Raw genomic sequence first — 18,331 nt, 5'->3', positions numbered from 1 at the left:
AGCTGCGAGCTCTTTGAGGCAAGGACTGGCTCTCACCATGTGTCCGTAGATCTCCCAGCACAACAGGGCCCTGATCTCATTTGGAGGCTGCCTGTGCTACCACAATCCAAACACTAATAAGAGATGGTAATTTCAAGAATGCCTAAGTGGTTTAGGAGTACAAAATCCATTGACTTTCATGAGGATTCTTGCTCCTAAAACTCTCAGGCACTCTTGGAAAAATACCATCCCTGATTGGCATTTGGATTATGGTAGCATGTACAGGTCCCAGGTGAGGGGAAGTCAATGTGATTTGTGCTCCTAAATCACCTGAACTTTAAAAATTATCTCATCCAATAATGTGCAGTATTTAGGATGTGGCCTCTCACCACTGAACAAGGCTGCATTTCACTGACAGACGCAGGTGTAACCCACACACTTAGCGGGGTGGTTCACTGTCCCATGTAGTGGCACTTGGGCCACAAATAAAAAGTGATTCCTCTATAGCCTCAGCCAAGAGTCAGCAGGCTTTTAGCTCTAAGTGTAAAGACTCCCGCACTAAGGTCCCAGTTCAAATCTGCCTTTCAGCAGTTACACGGGGCCCTGTCTGCGTAGTCCTGGGTGAGTGCCAGACCTTTCCAAAAGGCATGATGTAATGCTCAACGTTCTCCTCGTCGATCTTCTCGGGGACTTCGCTGTCATCGGCGACAATGATCTTTATGTCAGGGTAGAACTGCCGGATGCTCTTGATGAGGATCCGAAGTTTGTGATAGCGCAAGAAAGTCTTGGTTGCGATAGTCACCAGGGAGCTGATCTTCCTATCTGCAGCCATAAAAGGAGACATGACAAAGAATTGCAGCATTTCACAACCGTTCTTCGCTTTTAGGCCTCATGTCTAACATGCTTCCCTGCAAAGGTAGGCACGTGGCTATGAGAGCGACCTACAATGCATAATGGCTGGGCTCTCCTCCTAGCTCCGCCACAGACCACGGGCAAGACCCAGCAGGTTGAGGGCCACCAGACCCAGGGGGGACAGAAGGGGCGAAGGCAAGTGCAGCCAGCACTTCGCACTGCCTGGAGCACAGCACCGGGGCCCAGCCCAGCAAGGCTCCCTAGGTGTTTCAAAGAGGCTCGGAACTCGCAGCTGTCATCACTGCTATTACAGCTGGGGTCTGGGCCCCTTTGAAATGCTGGGCCCTGACACGGTTGCCCCCTTGCTCGTCTGCATCAGCAGGCCTGGCAAGAGCACCCATGCTAGGTCACCAACCATGGGACTCAGAACATGCCACAGAAGAGCAGAAGCGGAGGGATCCTTGAGAAATCATCCAGTCCAGGTCCCCTGCACACCTGGCAGCACAAAGGAACATTTCTAGACCATCCCTGACAGGCGTCTCTCCGAGCTGCTCTTAGAAATCTCCAGCGATAAAGATTCCACAACCTCCCCAGGCAATTTATCCCTGTGCTTAACCACCCTGACACAAAGTTTTCCTAACGTCCAGCCTAACCCTCCTGTGCTGCAGTTTTAGCTCATTGCACCTTGTCCTACCATCCGGGGTTCAGGAGAATAATTTTTCTCCCTCCTCCTTGTGATGACCTTTTAGACACATGAAAGCTGCTCCCATGCCCCCTCGGTCTTTGTTTTGAGACTAAACAAACCTAGTCACCCTCTTTGTCCGCAGGTTCCCCTCTCTGTGAAATGGACCTGGGATGATGCACATCCCTACTATTTAGCTTGTGTTCGTGAGTGCCTCAAGACCCCCAGATGGAAGGTGCTGCACCAAGTGCTGTCGGAGCCAGTCAAAGGTTTGTGTGGAATTAGCATGTTAAAAAAGGTCAGTTCATTCAGGGTTTCAGGGTGGACAGAGCCTTGGGAGAACCTACCTTGCCCCACTAATTATGATGGTGAGGTGTTCTGCCCTTGTCGTTTATATATATATATGGAGAGGCATCAGGAGACCAGAAACACTCAAGACCAGTGTCAGGCCTAAACAAGTAACTAACTTGTACCACAGTAAAGGCTGGAGTAAGGATCTAACATCAGCCACCACTATCTTGCTGGAGTGAGTCTCCGATACCTCCTTCAAAGGGCAAAAGGGGTTTCCTACACGGATGTACTTTAGAAGACTTACCGGCTCCAGGATCAAACAACTTGGGAAGGCTGGACTGTCGGATAGTCACAGGAAACCGTGCAACATGACGTCTGCTCTTGAAACTCACTTGGAGAGCAAGAAAAAGCAGAACAGGAAAGGTGCATCACTCAGAAATCTTCTAGCATTCGAGAGATCTTGGTGACCTCCAAGAAGAACTTTGACTGGAAAGCCATATCTTCCTCGGCAATGATTTTGGCTGGCTAAGTGTCCCTCAGCTCCCCAGAATTATACTGTTCAGGGACCTTCAAAGTGGACATGGGGGAAGCATATAAGGAGCTCTTTGAAAACTCTTCTTCCACTGAGTTGAAGCCCGCCAGGCAGACTGGCTTTACCTCATGTGTAATTTGAAGCCAAAGACTGACACTCTGATTCAAAGACCTCGGTTTCCTGTGGATGGTGACCAGGCCAGCTAATGGGAAGCCAAAGGGAGCAACTTCACCGAGACCTGGTGATTTGGTGACAGTGGTGGCCAGAGCCCCAGGCCCTTTAAATTGTTGCCAGAGCCCTGGGGGGCACTGAAGGGCTGGCTGTGGGGGAGGCTAACCCCAAGCCCTGCCCTTTCCACCTTAGGCCACATGCCTTCTGGGAGCACAGAGTTGCACCTCCTCGACCACCTTGCCAGAGGCTCAGCAGTTCTGTCGGCTGCTCTGATGGTGACTGACCTCACCAATCTCTGCCAAAATGCCTGGGGGCTTTGGAAGAGACAGCTAAGGAGGCTAGCAGCACCCCAGATGCATGGGAATTAGGGTGTGGGGTGCAATGCAGCAACTCCAGGTTTTAAACAGGGTTCCGGACCCATGGTCCCAGCTGCCACGAGCTCCACACCTGGGACCCTAGCTGCAGGATCTGCTCCCAGTGCTTTGCTCCTGGCCCTGCACATGGGACTCTGCTCCTGCCAGCCTTGCATGCGGGGTGCTGGCTGCAGGACCCACATGCAGGGCTCTGCTCTCACCAGTGGGGCAAAGAGCCACCACAGGCCCCAGGGAGCCTAGCTCTGCGCCCATGGCCAAGGGCAGAAGGGGCAGGGCCTAGAGCAGTCAGCCCTTAGTGCTGCGCCAATCACAGTGCTGGCCTAGTATCCCGCACAGCTGCATGGAGCAGCTCTGTCATGGCACTTTAAAGGGGCCCAGGACTGTGGCTACTGATGCCAAAGTAGTGGTGGTGATAGCCAGAGCTCCAGCCCGCCTTTGAAATGCTGTGGCCCCTGTGCCACTGCCCCCTTTAGCCACCCATTGGTGAGCCTGGCTCCCACCTGCAGTTGTGGTCCCAGCCTCAGCCCCCGCCTTACTTCTGCCTGCATCCTCCTGCCCTCCCCCCGAGCCACATCCTGGCACAGATCTGGGGAGAAAGGGGAGTGCGAGGTGAAAAGTTTGGGGACTGCTGGCTTTCAGCACCCTCTTCCCCCCAACTGTTCAGTGTTTCAGCAACACTGCAGTCCCTGGCATCTGATTCTGCTTTAGAGCCCCCTCTGCTCAGTCTGCTATTGAATGCGCCTTTTGGAAGGACACCTGGTGGGACCTAAAATTAGCCAGGTTCTCACACATGACCTAGTGACCCCAGCAGAAAGGAGGGCAAGTGCCAAGGAGGGGTGGAAGAAATTGCCTGGTTGATGCTCACACAGATCTACTGCACTGAGCTGGTAGGCCACACTGGTGTACGTGACATGCTCCAGGATGAAGTTCAGCAGCTCTAGATCAGAGGTTGAGATGGTCAGTTCTTTGGTGCCCCGTCCACTCACAACTTCCTGGGACACATCAGCCAGTGTATTGAGGGTTCCCAGGGATGCTTGCAAGACCACCTGTGTGAAGTGCCATGGGGCAGACGGGTGGAAATCATAGGCATAGTAGCAAAAATTACAAGACTTCCCTCGCCTCCCACCCTGATCACATGGCTGTTGCTTTCAGACTGGTCTTATTTAAAAGGGAAAGAAGGGTGGTCTGATCCCCGTCCCCATGCTCACCACGTTTCAGTCAATCGAATTGATCAAAGTGCTGCTACGGTTTAGTCAGCACATCCTGCAAGCTCTAGGGGCGTCAGGGTAGTCAGCAAAACTACCTTGTCCTGGCGGACCACCTTGCTTATGACGGTCTTGCGGCCCATGGAGGTGGTGGTGCACTGCTCACTAGCCGATATTCTCCCTCACTACTCTAAATGCTACTATCTATAGCTACCAGGCTGGGAAATCAAGCCTGCCCTGGAAATAAGAGGCAAATCGCATGAAAAACAAAATGAAGGCACCTTCCATCCAGAGAGATCACAAGCACACATGCCAAGGTAGCCCTAGACAACAAATTTCCTGATATCGTCAGAAAACATACCTTGTATGTTTCTTCAGTTGCTCCATGCAAACGAAGCCCTTGAAGAACAAAGGAAAAGATACAGTAGGGACAATGAGTCAACCCATTGGCTTTAGACTCAAGTGATTATTGTTCCCTAACAAGACTTCAGTCAGCTCCCTCGGACTGGGATCACAGAGTTGGTACAACTAGAGCATCAGTTCTTTTCTATGCATATTTCCCTGCCCCACCCTGCCCGTAATACAGAGGGCGTATTACGACTTGCCAGCAGAATACGCCAATACCTATCCTAGGCTCAGGGAAGAGATTCTGGCCTGACTGGGCGCAACTCCAGCAGTCCGGGCCCAGAAGTACCATGCCTGGGAATATCATGAAGGGAAGCCACCGAGGGCTCAACTTTTTGAACTGGTCCATCCCACCCCTGGCACCAATGTGACGAAGTACCTTGTCAGCCTCTGTGGGTCCCTGCACTTCCTGGCGGATCTGCGCTGCCTCAGAGACTCACGGAGGCCCCCCTTTTGCCCAGGCCCTTCCAAAGGTAGGGGTCTCCACTTTGCGAGCCATCCTCATCATAGGCAGGACCAGTACAGGGAGAATAAGACCAGTCCCCTTGCAGGCCCGTGCCTGCTCCAGTAAAGTGATCCCTCGGGAGAAGTCCAGACCCACCCTCTACCCTGGACTCTGGCCCAGGGTCCCTCTGAGAACAAGAGGCAACCGCAAGCTTCCAGGTAAGGGTCTACCACCGGGGTTTACCACAAATGCAAATGGGTTCTTCACTCATTCAGCCCCTTTCATAATTTAAAAGCACTACAAAGCATTTTTTAAACAAAATATCCCATGGTTATTCTTCTAATGACCCTTCCCAGACATTTTGTGCATGTCGGTGGGAGGAAATCAGATCTCCAGATGTCAGGGAACGGATTTTGCATTCAGCAGGCTTCTACAAAGTGCTAAGTCTTCAGAGTAAGCCAGTGAAGGTGCAGTGAAGAACAGAGGCCCTCTATTTCATACAGAATGTACATACAAGAGACAAAATCCTAGATTCCAATGGAAATTAGGCCCCTGAGTAGGCTATGAAAAGGCACAGAACAAATATACCTGGAATCAAAATTGTGTGTAATGGCATCACCTCCACTCCTTGAATAGGGTAACTTAATGGCAAGTTTGGTTTGGCTATTACTAGATCTTGAGTCATCATGGGGTATCTGGAACAAATGCATGTAGACCAGGGTCAGCATCGGAAGGACAAGGAGTTGTGAAAATTGTGTTACAATCGACCTGTGGAGCTCTTTGCCAGAGGAGGTTGTGAAGGCCGAGGTTGTAACGGGTCTCAAAAAAGAACTAGATACATGCATGGAGAACAGGTCCATCAATGGCACTTAGCCACAATGGGCAAGGAGGGCGTCTCTAGCCTCTGTTTGTCAGAAGGTGGGAACGGGCAACAGGGGAGGGATCACTCGATGATTCCCTGTTCTGTTCATTCCCTCTGGGCCGCCTGGTGTTAGCCACTGGTAGGAGACAGGATATTGAGCTAGATGGACATTTGGTCTGTCCTAGAATGGCCATTCTCATTCAAATTCTGTTTTACTGTTGCTTCTTTCAACCAACACCCCGTTTGTCTGCCTGTAGCTGGAATTTCAAAAGAAACCATCTCCCACTGGGGCACCAAATGAAGCAACCAGATTTTCATGATATGTGGAGAATGCAAGTTGGGTGCTGAGCATTTCTGAAAATCTGTCATGTGCTACAGTGCCTCAGTGGGAGCAGAATTGTTTGGGAAAGCCTGACCCATAGCACAGAGAAGGTTGCTCCTTTCATTGCACCACACTCCACCTGAGCTTGCTAGCTGGCTGCCTCCAAGAGGAACCTTGGGACTTAAAGGGAAAATGGTCTGGGACCACAGAACCCCTCTCTGTGGAAGGTGAGTATTGAAGCCTTCAGTAAGGCAGCCCTACTAAGGTAAAGAGTGCTCCAGAGGGGATGGCTGCCATGCACTCCATGAAAGGCAACCCAAAAAGGCCACTTAGAAACAGCAACAGAATGTGACTGCCTGCTTAGTTAGAGACCCCAGCTAGGGATGGAAGATGTTACTGCAGATCTCCAAAACCTACTCCAGCTTCCAGCTTGGATTGCTCCTGGAAGCAAAGTGTTGGCTTTGGATCTACAAATCAAATCTCTGTGATTTGGGTGCTGGTTGCTGAACAGACTGCATCAATCCCCATTCACCATTGTAGGAGTCCAGATGCGGGGGGCACTTCCTCCTCTCCCCCAACAGCCCCAGGGCTCCTTAGCAGAACTCTGGAATCCCTTTCCCCCCACCATGTTAGACTGGCACAGCCAGAGTCCAGGGATTTTCAGGGTAATCATAGGGGGCAGTAGCCCATTAGAACCAGACTGGGCGGGATACTAGCAGATGCACTGTAGGCAACAATCTTTGCTGGTAGGGAAATGGACTAATAGTGCATCCAGAGTGTGACTGCAGGGGAGGTCAGGTGAACAGGAGTGAACAACTGTGCAGAGAAAAAGCCAGTTTACCTTTTCCAATAGTGCTCAAACTCCTTTTCTCTCCTCTCCGTGAGGGAGGCAATGTCCTTCTTATCTATGTAATCTTCCATCTGGTAGACTTCCACGTGGCCGGCTTTGATGCACGTGCACTGATTCCTTGGAGCTAGCCTGAAAAGAAAAGAAAAATCAGAAGGCGCAGCTTTGCACATGCACACTCAGAGTCCGCTGTTTGGTGACCTTTGGTAAAACAACACGCGCATCACCAATCTTGGTGGGTTGGGTGTTTGCATAGTGATTTGGGCTTAACCCACCAACCATGGACAGGAAACTCACATTTCATGGGTACCACACTGGCTAAGTTCTGCTCTCAGATGGAGAGTCCCAGCACTGAAGGATGTTCAACCCTGCATGGGAGCATTGTGATGGAGCTGGCACTTAGAAGCAAACAGGGCTTTTGCAGGGGAATGTCACACATGACAGCACTAATACCAGAGCCAACTTTTGGGTGAGAAAACCAATGGTTACACCTCACCACTCCTTCCCAGTTTGGAAAGGAGAGCCCTGTGGCTGAGATACTGGGCTGGGAGTCAGGCGATTCCTAGACCTGCCACTGGCTCAGAAAGGTTGCCTAATCTCTCTCATGACTTGCCTCCTCCTCCTGGCAGAGGAGACGCTCTCTCAATGACAGGCAGGGACTGTCTTCTCAGCAGCCAGAAGAGCTGGCCCTGCCCACCTAGCCAGGATGCAGAAGGGAGAGGGACAGGACGAAAGGAAAAGTGAGTTTGGAGCTACCCTGGATGTCCAGGAGCTGCGTCAGGTAATTACAACTCCCTGCTTTGCTGTTTGGGTAGTTACAGAGATACAATCAGACATATGGGCATGTGGCTGAGGGAGCCCCAAGAAAGCCGGACAGACTGGGTGCAGTTGGAATATGCCCCACTTCATTGTCTCTCTGCAAGAACAGGTGTAGAGGACCAATAAATGCCAGGAAATTGCTAGCAGCAAAGCCCCTGCAAGTCGCCCAGCTGTCTTCTTCCCATTGCTGGAGATGAACAGAGACGATAGGGGAGAGACATGCTTGGCTTTGCACGGAGGAGCTGCTGACTGACTCCCTCTTGCTGGGACCAGATCAGTTATTTGTAGGTCCCTCTGTGGGCAGACTTCATATCCCTTAGGCAGCTCTCCAAGTGCACACTGAGGCGTCACAAGACCAGCACTGCTGGTTAGAGTTGAGCAGCAATAAATGCCTCTAGCAGCTAACACAACAGCCTACTTCTCCTCTGCCATACCTCTCCAAGATGTAACATAACCTGCCTCCTGCTCTACTCTCCCACCACCACCCTACTGTACCACATTCCTTCCTATCCCACCCCACTGCAACCACTGCGTCCTACCGCACCTGAATCACTCGTGGGTGTGGAACCCATTGAGATTCAGGAACTTAGAGAAACGGGGGCCGGGGGGGGAGGGGCAATAATTTCCACCAGAAGAAGCTCTTTCACCAGCAGAAGTTGGTCCAGTAACAGGTACGACACCTTGTCTCCCTAATACCCTGAGGTCAACACAGCTACTGCACCTCTGCAAAGAAGAAAGGTGTTCAACAACAGGGGTGTTAAGTGCTGGTACTTTATACCTAGTGGTCAGCATAACTGACAGCCAAGCCATCCCTGTGAGGTCCAGTAGCAGATTTCTGGCAGAAAGCCACCTGCTCTTCAGTCAAGTACCGTCATTTGCAACCAGCCTGGCAAGGGAAAGACTTCATGGGGTTTGGAGATGATCCAGGGCAGGGCCGTGGTTCAGGAGCCAGCGGCTCCCCAGCTATTAGGAAGCTCCTGGCCCAAGCCAGACGTCTGTGGTTATTACACAGGGTATTGGCAAGAGAGTAGGTGGGTGAGAAAATCTCCTTTTACTGAGCCAGAAGAGGAGGACATACATGGTGGGTGAAACGAGCTAACACAGGGGCAGGTGACCTCCCCTGCCAGCACCTCCCCTCCCTGCCCCTAGCCCTGTGCCCTCCCCATGTTATTTGTGGGTGTAGGGGTCCCTACCCAGGGAACAAAGCTGCAAAAGGAGCAGAATGTGGGGCCACCAGGCAGCCCTGCTCCAGTTGTAGCCTCCCTCCGAGCCCTTCCACACAGCTATGTCTCATCTGGGGTCCGTACAACCCCACTGGAGGCCGGGGCTCGAGGCCGTACAGCCACGTGGGAGGAGCTGCCGGCATTGGAATTCTCTCATCACCACGGCAGTGCCGACCAGAGCCAGGCCAGGGGGCCCATAACAACCTCCTTGCTGGCCTTCCCCTGAGCCCAGATGGGCCTGGCACTAACACTCATTGATCTCACCAGTGAAGGTGTTCCAGCAAAACACGCCCCTCACTGTCCTTCTGGGTCTCAACAGGAGCCCCACTGGGTTAGGTGCTGCCCAGACACACAGTGAGACAAAGTCCTTTTGGGATCAGCTTACAACGCAGAGTCCTGGAAAACTCAGTTTGGGAGGAAAACAAAGGCTCAGAGTGGGGAAGTGACTCACCCACCCAGGACCATTCCTGGGGGAGCACAGGACCTGGGGCAACCCACCCCCACTGCAGACCCTACCCCTTTGCTACATTTCCTTTCCCCAAGCCCTGCCCCCATGCCTAAGCCCCCTCCCCTGAACATTGCAGCCCAGGAATTATCAGGGGGCCTGCTGCGGGAGCAGCCCCCCAGCTTGGGTTCAGCCCCCACCTCCTGGGGCTGGAGCAGCCCAGCAACTTGCTCCACTCTGCCCTGCTGCCTCTCCCTCCCCACTGCTGCGGTAAAGCCAAATGCAGCAGGTTGGGAGAGGGGGGCGGAGTGAGGCAAAGTGGAGCAGGCTGCCTGGTCACACCTGCTCCCACCGATGCGGTTAGGGGGGAGTGAGCCCTGCTGCCACCCCATGCCAGGCCCCCAAGTAATCCCCCAAAGTACAGGGCCCAGGGTGGCTGCTCCCAACCATCCTAGGAATGGGATGTATCTGCACCCGCCCAGCCAGCGCAAGATTTGAAAACAGAAGAGATGGGTCTGTTGAACCACACTGCCCCGATGGGCAGATCGCCTGGTTAAGTCAGGCAGGGGCAGATCTGTTTACAAACTGCTGATGAAATAAAAGTCCAGCAAGTAACGCTCATCTTCAGCAATTCAGCCAGAACCAGCTGCTGCCTGGCCAGTAACCGCCACTTTCCACACTGTCTTTGGACCTGGGCAGCTGGAGACCAGATTTCGTGGTCTGCGCTGCAGTCTTCACAGCTGTGAATCTGGGAGACACTGTCCCTGCTCTGCCCCGTCCATCTCTTCCCATAGAAGCGCCACGCTGATAGCCAGCCAGTCCCCCACCTCACCCCCGGAGTGGCGCAGCCTAGGAGTAGTGCTGTTGGACCGCGCCACTGCAGGGTAATGGGGGAGGGGCTGCCCTCGTACTCGGCAGAAGCCACATGGCACTCATGGTGAGTGGGGGATGATGGGGGGGCCTATACACCCTTCATGTGTTGCCTATACCTCTACCCCCACCTTCATCTTGAAGCTGCTCCATCCCTTTCCTCCTGCACAGCGCCAAAAGGCTGTTGCTTGCCCCATTCTGCTGTAAACCCCAGAAGAAATCTGGGGAGGGGGCCTGTGACCCTGCACACCTCCCACATGTTGCCTTGAGAAGATGATGCACCAAGCACCAGGAGATGCAGGTTGGTCCTGGCGGCCCAGTCAGGCATGGAGGGTGGAGAGCGCTAGGCAGAGAGGGTTGGGTTAGGTCAGTCAGTCACCCCCACGTGAGAGAGGGTGGGTGGGGGGTGGGGGTGTTCTCTCCCTGTGAACACCTTAACCCTAAAAGGTCAATAAAGAGACTCCAGCTATGCAGTAATTCTTTTTGGCAAGGGCTTGGTCAACTTGATGTTCATCTGGAATGTTTGTATGGCATTGTTCTGAGTGATCGCCTTTAAACTTGCTTCAATACAAGTAACTGTACCAGGTGTCCCGTATTCAGCATAGAGGAACATGGTCACTCTACTCACAGATCCTATGAATTTTTATCCCTGGTTGCGATAAAATAGGCAACTAGAGCAAAATCATACATTGCAAACCTGAAACTAAAATTCCGGCAACAGGGCCATGAACAGCCAGAGCAAAATTTAATATTTGCAAACCTCTTCCTTTGGCAGTTTTTGCACATATTTAGCGAACTACACACAGCAATTGACGCAATTATCATCAGCAACGGAACTTACCAGATTCCATTGTAAGTAAACAAGGACTTGTAATTTTCTTCTGGAAGAAGTTTCATGTTAGCCCGAGCCTCTGACATCTTTCGTTTGATTTGATTTCCCACTGGCCTCCTCAAGTACATGGTGCTCCAAAATGTAATGATTATACACAAGACTAGGATACTAAAGTATCTCAAACTGCATTAAACAGATAAAAGGAAGATTGCAGTGAATGATGAGGCAAAAGTGAGAAACTTTTAGAATTGAAAATGGAACGACAACTTGGAGTTTTCCTCCCACCCAATCAAAACATCTTCCCCTTCAGAACAGTTTTCTATCACAAAACACAAACAAACAAAAAAAGCCACTTGCCTTGGCTACATTTAGAACAGACTGATTGCCCAGGTTACTTATAGTAATTATAGGACAGTTGCCTCAGACAGAAAGTTATGGGCTTGAAATAAAAACGCTTGTATTTTATTGTGCTTTTCCCTCTGAACTTTCTTTTTGTGTGTGTGTTGGGGGGTAGGGGGAGGAGGGTGCTATTAAACCAGCTAGTCCCTGTCCTTCAGAACAGGACTAGTTAAGAATTTACATACTGGATCATTGTAATGATTGAATAAGAACTGATACTAAGAAAGATCTTGTTAGTTTCCCTGGTGCATCACTGTTGCTATTTTCATTTCCCCACCCACCACATGCCTCTCCAAGAATCCATACCAATAAGTCTGCTAACCCGCGGGGGTCTCTGGCACAGGGGAAAGGGCTGCACTCAGAGCAGGAACTTCCTGGCCACCTCTTCTAGACACCACAGTTAATATTTCTGCCATTCACAACTTTTATTCCCCAAAACTTACATTAAGATGGAGGAAAAGTTGAGAGTGCCTGTCAGTAAATCTAGGTTAAATACATTATTGAGATGCTGTAAATATATGTAAAGGACCCCAAACACACACCACTCTCCTTCCCTGAGTATTACAAACCCAGATATTCAGACTAAATACGTTTGGATTTCTCTTAAAGGTGCAGCCTTACCAAGTGCTATAAACCTAGGCAATTCAATGCAATCCAGGCTATATTAGAGAGTTCATGTCTCTGTCCATTTGTTCAAGAACACCTCCAAAAGGGTAAGAGCTAGGATCACCAAATTTGGTGTTCAGCTTCCTCTTATCATAACTTAAAGGAAGGGCAGGGTTTGGTTTTGCTAGGCTGATGGGATGAATGTGAAAGGGCATCCTTTCCATTTGATGAGAAACAAAGGGAATGCATGATAGCAGGGACAGCTATACTCATGAATGACAACAGGGCAAAAAGCACACCAGCCCCAGGGAATGGGCAGCTGCTGGGCAGCCCCCCTCCTTCCCGAGTCTTCCTCCATGCCCCAACCCTGACTCCTGAGCCCTTTATGCCCCCAGTCTTAACGGACCCAAGCAATGCTACGTAAGTCTTCTAGTTTTGCGTAAATTACAAGACCTTTATAATGTATTTCGTGCAGGAGCACTGACACATACTCAGTCTTCACATTGTTCTGTCTGGAAAGCGTCTTGCTGTTTTCATATTAAAAATGTCATGAATGAACACTGAACATAACACTCACTGGTAGCCAGCCACACTTCAGATCTGTAGTCACTGCCAATATCAACTTGCAGTTTTATATATATAATTGTTTTTAAAAGGATTTAGTTTTTATGGCTCTGTCCACACACCCACTTTAGAATGCTGCAAAGCAACTGGGGCACGCATCCCTCCTTACTGCTGTGTTTGGTGTGCAGAGCTGATACACCACTTCTCCTCTTTCACAAGGGTCCAAGCAACAATGGAAGATGGTGGCTGCAGCTCCCTACCACCACCACCACCTTTTCACCTACTCAAACACTCTCCCGAGTGATGCTGCCCCAGTCTCACCCTGTAGGTTAACAAAAGGTGTACCCTGGTCCCCGAGTCCCTGTGAAGCTACAACTGGCAACTTGGGCTAGTGAGTGTGCCACATAAGTGACACTCCCTCATCTCAATGGGCTGAAAGATTGTCATAGCCAAGACGGTCTCCTGGGACAGCGCAGTTTTGCTAACTGTTCTTGTGTACCTAGAATCTGCACGATGTGCTGACCGAACTGTGGCAGTGCTGTGATTGGGAACAGATGGAGCACACAGCGCTCACAGTCAATGGTGTGTCCAATCCACATGCACCTCACACCATGTGCGTGTCACTTTAGGAATACCAGTAGGAAAAATATTATGCAGAAAGAAAACCAGCAAAATCTGGCAACCCTGCCTTTGGGCAGCAGAAAACAAAGTGTCTTACAGGCCACTCATAGGACCTGGTGGGGCCGGGGTTGCCCACCAGTGCTTTGATTAGTTCCCCAGGGATACCCACAATCTGGCATGGGCTATTCAGAGAAATCCCAGATCCTCTGCTTCCAAGGAAGCAGTGTTTCCCAAACTACTCATTTGCCCTTAAGTCACCACTCCTGTAAAGCATGGAGCACTTACAACAAAAGTAATTTTATTTAAGAATAAAGATTTAACTGGAAACAAAGAGTCATGGGAACAAACCGCTACAGTACGAAAACAAAATAAAAAAACTGAATGTGGGCCTGGATTTATTAACAGTAATCTGGCCCGTTTACTATAGTAGACTCGGACTCCCCCAGAGTGGGGTCAGTTGCAGAGCTGGATGTCTTCTTATGAAATACTGGACCCTGGTTCTCGTGAACATCCCTGCTTCCCACAGCAGATGAATGCAGAGTCTGTCCCGCCTCTCCGCTGCACTGAAATAATCTTGTTTCTGGTCACATAGTGGGTGAACTCCTGTTTGATTAGAATACTCTGGTTTCTCCTTCAGGAGACTGAGTGCTTGAAGGTGTCTCTGATGGCTTTCCATTAAAAGACTTGGGATTAAATAAGCCTAAACAGTGGAGTCTTGCACTGTATCCAGTACACCATCAACTTTACTGATGATCCATCTCAACAAAGAAACATTGATTCTGAAGCAGGGAGGTAGCCTGGATTATCTTATTGTTTCTCAAATTCTTGCAAGTCTCAGTAGACGTAAACAGTAGCTGCAGCCTCTAATTTTACAGGTTTCAAAACCATCTTCAATGGACCGAGTCAGGCTTACAGCCTGGCAAATACATGGACATGCTGTGAAGAAACCACTGTGGTCATCATTAGCTGCCTTTAACACTATCGCACCCAGCAGCCTCGGCTCACATAACTCGCAGGGTGAATAAAATCAGGCTATGGGGCAGCAACTCTTGGCAGAATTAGAGTCTATATGTGGTTTAGCTCCATTGTCATCAGGAGAATTAAAAACGAGAAGTTGTCCTATGGCCCCTTATAAAACTACCACATATTTTGAAGCATGAGCTTTAATGGGCAAAGACCTACTACATCTGATGAAGCAGGTCTTTGCCCATGAAAGCTTATGCTCCAAAATATCTGTTAGCCTATAAGGTGCCACAGGACTTCTTGTTGTTTATGCAGCTACACACTAACATGGCTACCCCTCTGGTTCTAGGCAGAATTAAAGAGTGTCAGGCAGCCCTGTCTGGTCTGTCACAGAACAGTCATAGTTTGTTAGCATCACAGCTTTTAGTGGCCAAGCGGTGTCGACATAGCCCTGCTGTTAAAGGCCAGCGTGTGACTGCTATTGGTCAGCACTTTTGTCAACAAAGTACTTCCAGCCCAAGGAAGGTTTTTAGCTTTGTCCCCAACAGAGCATTCCTGCTGCCAAAGCAGCGTTCACACTTTCACTTGCCACTGCAAAGCCTGATCATTGATCATAGAGGTTTTTTATAAGAACCTGTGAACTACAGAAGTTGTGTCGATTTAGTGCAAGTGTAGCTGTTGCCTATACCAGCTGCCATTACACATTCAGGGTTTTCATGGCTATTGGCAGCTCCTCCATGTTTCTCGGGCTTTGCAGCCACTGAAAAGCAACAAGAAGTTCCATGGCACCTTATAGGCTAACAGATTTTTGGAGCATAAGATTTTGTAGGCTTTTGACGAAGTGGGTCTTTGCCCACGAAAGTTTATGCTCCAGAAAACCTGCTGGTCTAAGGTGCCACAGAACTTCTTGCTGTTTTTGCAGGTCTATAGACTACGGCAGGTTGCTCGGCTGTTAACACAATTACTCTCTGCTCAGGTGACCATTCACATGTTCCCAAAAGGATGGGCACTCCAGTACTTGTGAGAATGGTGTGGTCCTGCCCATGCCTGCAAGACCTCACACACGGTGTGTGCAAGCTCACAAAGGGCGCCATTTTGAAGCACGCACTGCACCCCTTGTCATGGCTCCTTCCCCACTCTAGCAAGATAAATGCAGAAGCGGGAGCCAGCAAAAGTACCTCCAAAACCTCATCTACCAGGTTTTGGTATAAACTTCTCCTCCAAAATCCTAAACACCTTAGATTTTGGGGATAAAATTCGCGTCCACAACCCGAGTAATAAGGAAACCAGGGAGAGATGACTTGGGAAATCTCAGCCTCAAAAGTAAAAACCAGGACACAAACATTAACCAAGACCAGGTTAATAAAAAGAGAGAACTTTTATTATTACAACAACATTCGTGTTGCGAGCCTCATGGCTAGATGGAAGAGTAGCAAAGTAAAACACAGGGGTTTAGAGCTTAGCTACAAAGAGAGTAAAAGAACATTTCTAAGAAGTGCACAGACATCAGATCCCACTTCCCAAACCATAAAACAGCAAAGCCTAACGGATCTATCTACACTTTACCCCACTTACAGAAGATTGGAGGGGCCTGGTTTTGGAGGGGAATATTCTGTCTCTCTCCCCCTCATGGCTGGGAAGAAGAAGCAGAAACAGAGAACAGAAGAGGGAGCAGACAAAATTCAATTCTTACCTACATTCCTATAGGCCAACCCCACCCGGCTCAGGAGGTTAACCCTTTTACTCCCAGGCTGCTGGCTAACCCTCATGATCATGACACCCGTCCATTCACACAGGCAGAGGTGGAATGGCAAGTTCTCCCAGAGGGCATTCCTCAGCTGATACGGGACAAGCCCAGGTCTGGTGGTCTCAGTACCAGCTGGGAGGCAAATTGCACAGAAAGAGGACTGTCTGATTTCAAAAGGGAGGAATGGCCTTCTTATGTGGTGCTCCTCATCATTCTGCAGTGTGGCACTTCTCCTTGAGCCAGGCCTAGTCAACAGAAAACAGTTCACGCAGCAACCACCATGTCGTAACCAAAAATATTCTGTTTCCCCACACAGAACGATTAGAGGAAACTTTTTTTGGGGGGGCGGGGGTTTAAGTTCCCATTAATTTAAAAACAAAAATATCGTTTGCTGGTTTTAGGCATTGTAAAAGTCTTTTCCCCCTTTTGTTTTTAAATGCTGTTTTACTTAAGGTCAAATCATATTGTTAAGGACAAAACTCTAAAGAAAAAACTCTGGAAAAAAAATTATTTGCTCAGGCATACATTTTTAAGTCAGTTTGGTGACCTAAGACACAGCTATCTGACATTTGTAAAAAAAAGGCCAAAGTACAGGGAGATTATAAAAAAATAGTAGGGTTTTAAAAAACAAAAGTTCTATCTCATTGTCCGTTTTAAAATGATTACCTTGAAGATTACATAAAATTCCAGAAACAGAGATAAAACATTCAAAACTAAAGCATATTTAGAACTCAGTCTTAGAAACTCTAAATAATTATGAACACTATGCCTGGTATTGAAAGTTTATAGTAGCATACCAAGACCTGTTGCTTTCTGGCTGGTGGCAGGAGGGGAGAAATATGGAAGATTGAAAAGAAAGCATTACATGTCTGTGGAATTATCACAGTTGGTATTTAAGCCCCAAAGCAAAAGACTAACAAAATCTCTCTCTCGGGTTAGCCTTGACACCCTTATTAGTTAAAATAATTCCTTATGATCTTATTGCATGATCTTCAGCTACTGTGTTGACTAGTTGGCATATTTGTAAAGTCTTACAATGCCACATGCAAGGTTTTGGCATAAGTGAATAAAAGCACCTGCAAGTACAAAGTTCCAACACAAAACCACTGAACTGAACTGGAGGGAGGGGTCAGATTACCCTTAGGATACGAGAGCGTTCATAAAGTTATGTGCATTTTTTGAGAACCCCTTACTTTCAGGTCCTTTTTGTAGGCAATAAATATAGACAATTAGGTAATAGTTTTCTATCACCGAGGAAGAGAGATGTTTAAAGGTATATATTACTACCACCTTCCCAGTAGATATCAGGTTCCCTTGCACTGGGTTCCTCTTCTCTGTTTTTAATACCCTCTATTCTGAAGCAATACGGACACTCTCTTTTTTGTGGGAACGGGAGTTTGTTTACAAGGTGAGCTATCCTGCCGTCCAGAGGTTTCCTCCTCTCCCAGAGGCTAAGAATAGAATCCCCGAGTTTCAGTTCCAAGATGGCGGGTCCAGGACGGTCAGTCACTCCCTTTACCTACAGTCAAATCTCAATAATTATATTTTATTGCAGCCACAGCACCTGCCAAAGCCCAGGTTAATAAAGTGGAGCTAGTTTTGCACTTCTTCGTCCCCCAACCCACAGATACACCCGCGAGACATCAAACGTTTGCGCACAAAGGAGACGGTGAAGACAACACCCTTTCACTCCATTATTCCACTACAAAGAACATGCAACCCAAAGCCCACCCAAGAATCCAAGCCACAATCAAACCTGCAGTAAGGTCTTTGAATCCACTTGCAGCTCAATGCCTTGCCTAGAGGGCAAGCCCAGGCAAAAGGAGAGATCCATTTCCAGAACATGCGGGTGCTAACCAAAACACCTTCTGCCTACGAATCATTAGCTGCTCCCAAACAGCCAGTTACACTAATCTGAGCTACCTGGCAAAGAAAGCAGTCCACCCCTCCCAGGTGTTCACACCCCTAGTACAAGAATACCCAATACCTTCTTAGCTCCTGGTGTTCAGTATCCAGCCCCGCCCACACAATGCCAGCCACATACCTGACAGTCTAAATCTGCAGTCTCACCTTGTTAACCAAGCCAACTGCTGCAGACCTACCTGAGAAACAAGGTAGACCTCGCAAGACGCATAAACACTGTGTGAAGGCCAACATTGCTCATGCTGGTTTAAAACCAGATCAGCTTGAGCAGCATGCACAAGGCCAAGCAGGCTGGCGCGCTCTCGTACAACACGCATATGACAACTTTGAAGAGCAGCGACGCGTACGCCTC

General features: G+C 49.2%; 1 protein-coding gene across 2 annotated transcripts in view; it reads right to left on the bottom strand.

Moving 5' to 3' along the window:
- Positions 1–17,901, bottom strand: part of B4GALNT2 (beta-1,4-N-acetyl-galactosaminyltransferase 2 (SID blood group)) — a 110,701-nt gene extending 92,800 nt beyond the window's left edge. Inside the window, exons 1-8 of one of the 2 annotated variants that reach the window (XM_074979028.1) lie at positions 17,813–17,901; positions 11,166–11,339; positions 6,962–7,099; positions 5,525–5,631; positions 4,448–4,485; positions 3,747–3,927; positions 2,109–2,195; positions 614–801 (exon numbers count right to left, since the gene is read on the bottom strand). In XM_074979028.1, the coding sequence (XP_074835129.1) occupies positions 614–801; positions 2,109–2,195; positions 3,747–3,927; positions 4,448–4,485; positions 5,525–5,631; positions 6,962–7,099; positions 11,166–11,339; positions 17,813–17,901 (1,002 nt within the window). Of the gene's footprint in view, positions 1–613; positions 802–2,108; positions 2,196–3,746; positions 3,928–4,447; positions 4,486–5,524; positions 5,632–6,961; positions 7,175–11,165; positions 11,340–17,812 lie in introns of those variants that run through there. The other variant, XM_074979029.1, reaches the window with a different exon arrangement.
- Positions 17,902–18,331: the final 430 nt, after the last annotated feature.

Source organism: Carettochelys insculpta, chromosome 28, assembly GCF_033958435.1.
Source record: "Carettochelys insculpta isolate YL-2023 chromosome 28, ASM3395843v1, whole genome shotgun sequence".
In the NCBI taxonomy this organism is placed as follows: domain Eukaryota; kingdom Metazoa; phylum Chordata; order Testudines; family Carettochelyidae; genus Carettochelys; species Carettochelys insculpta.
Note: the sequence above shows the minus strand (reverse complement) of the source record. Positions and strands in the feature narration are given on the sequence as shown.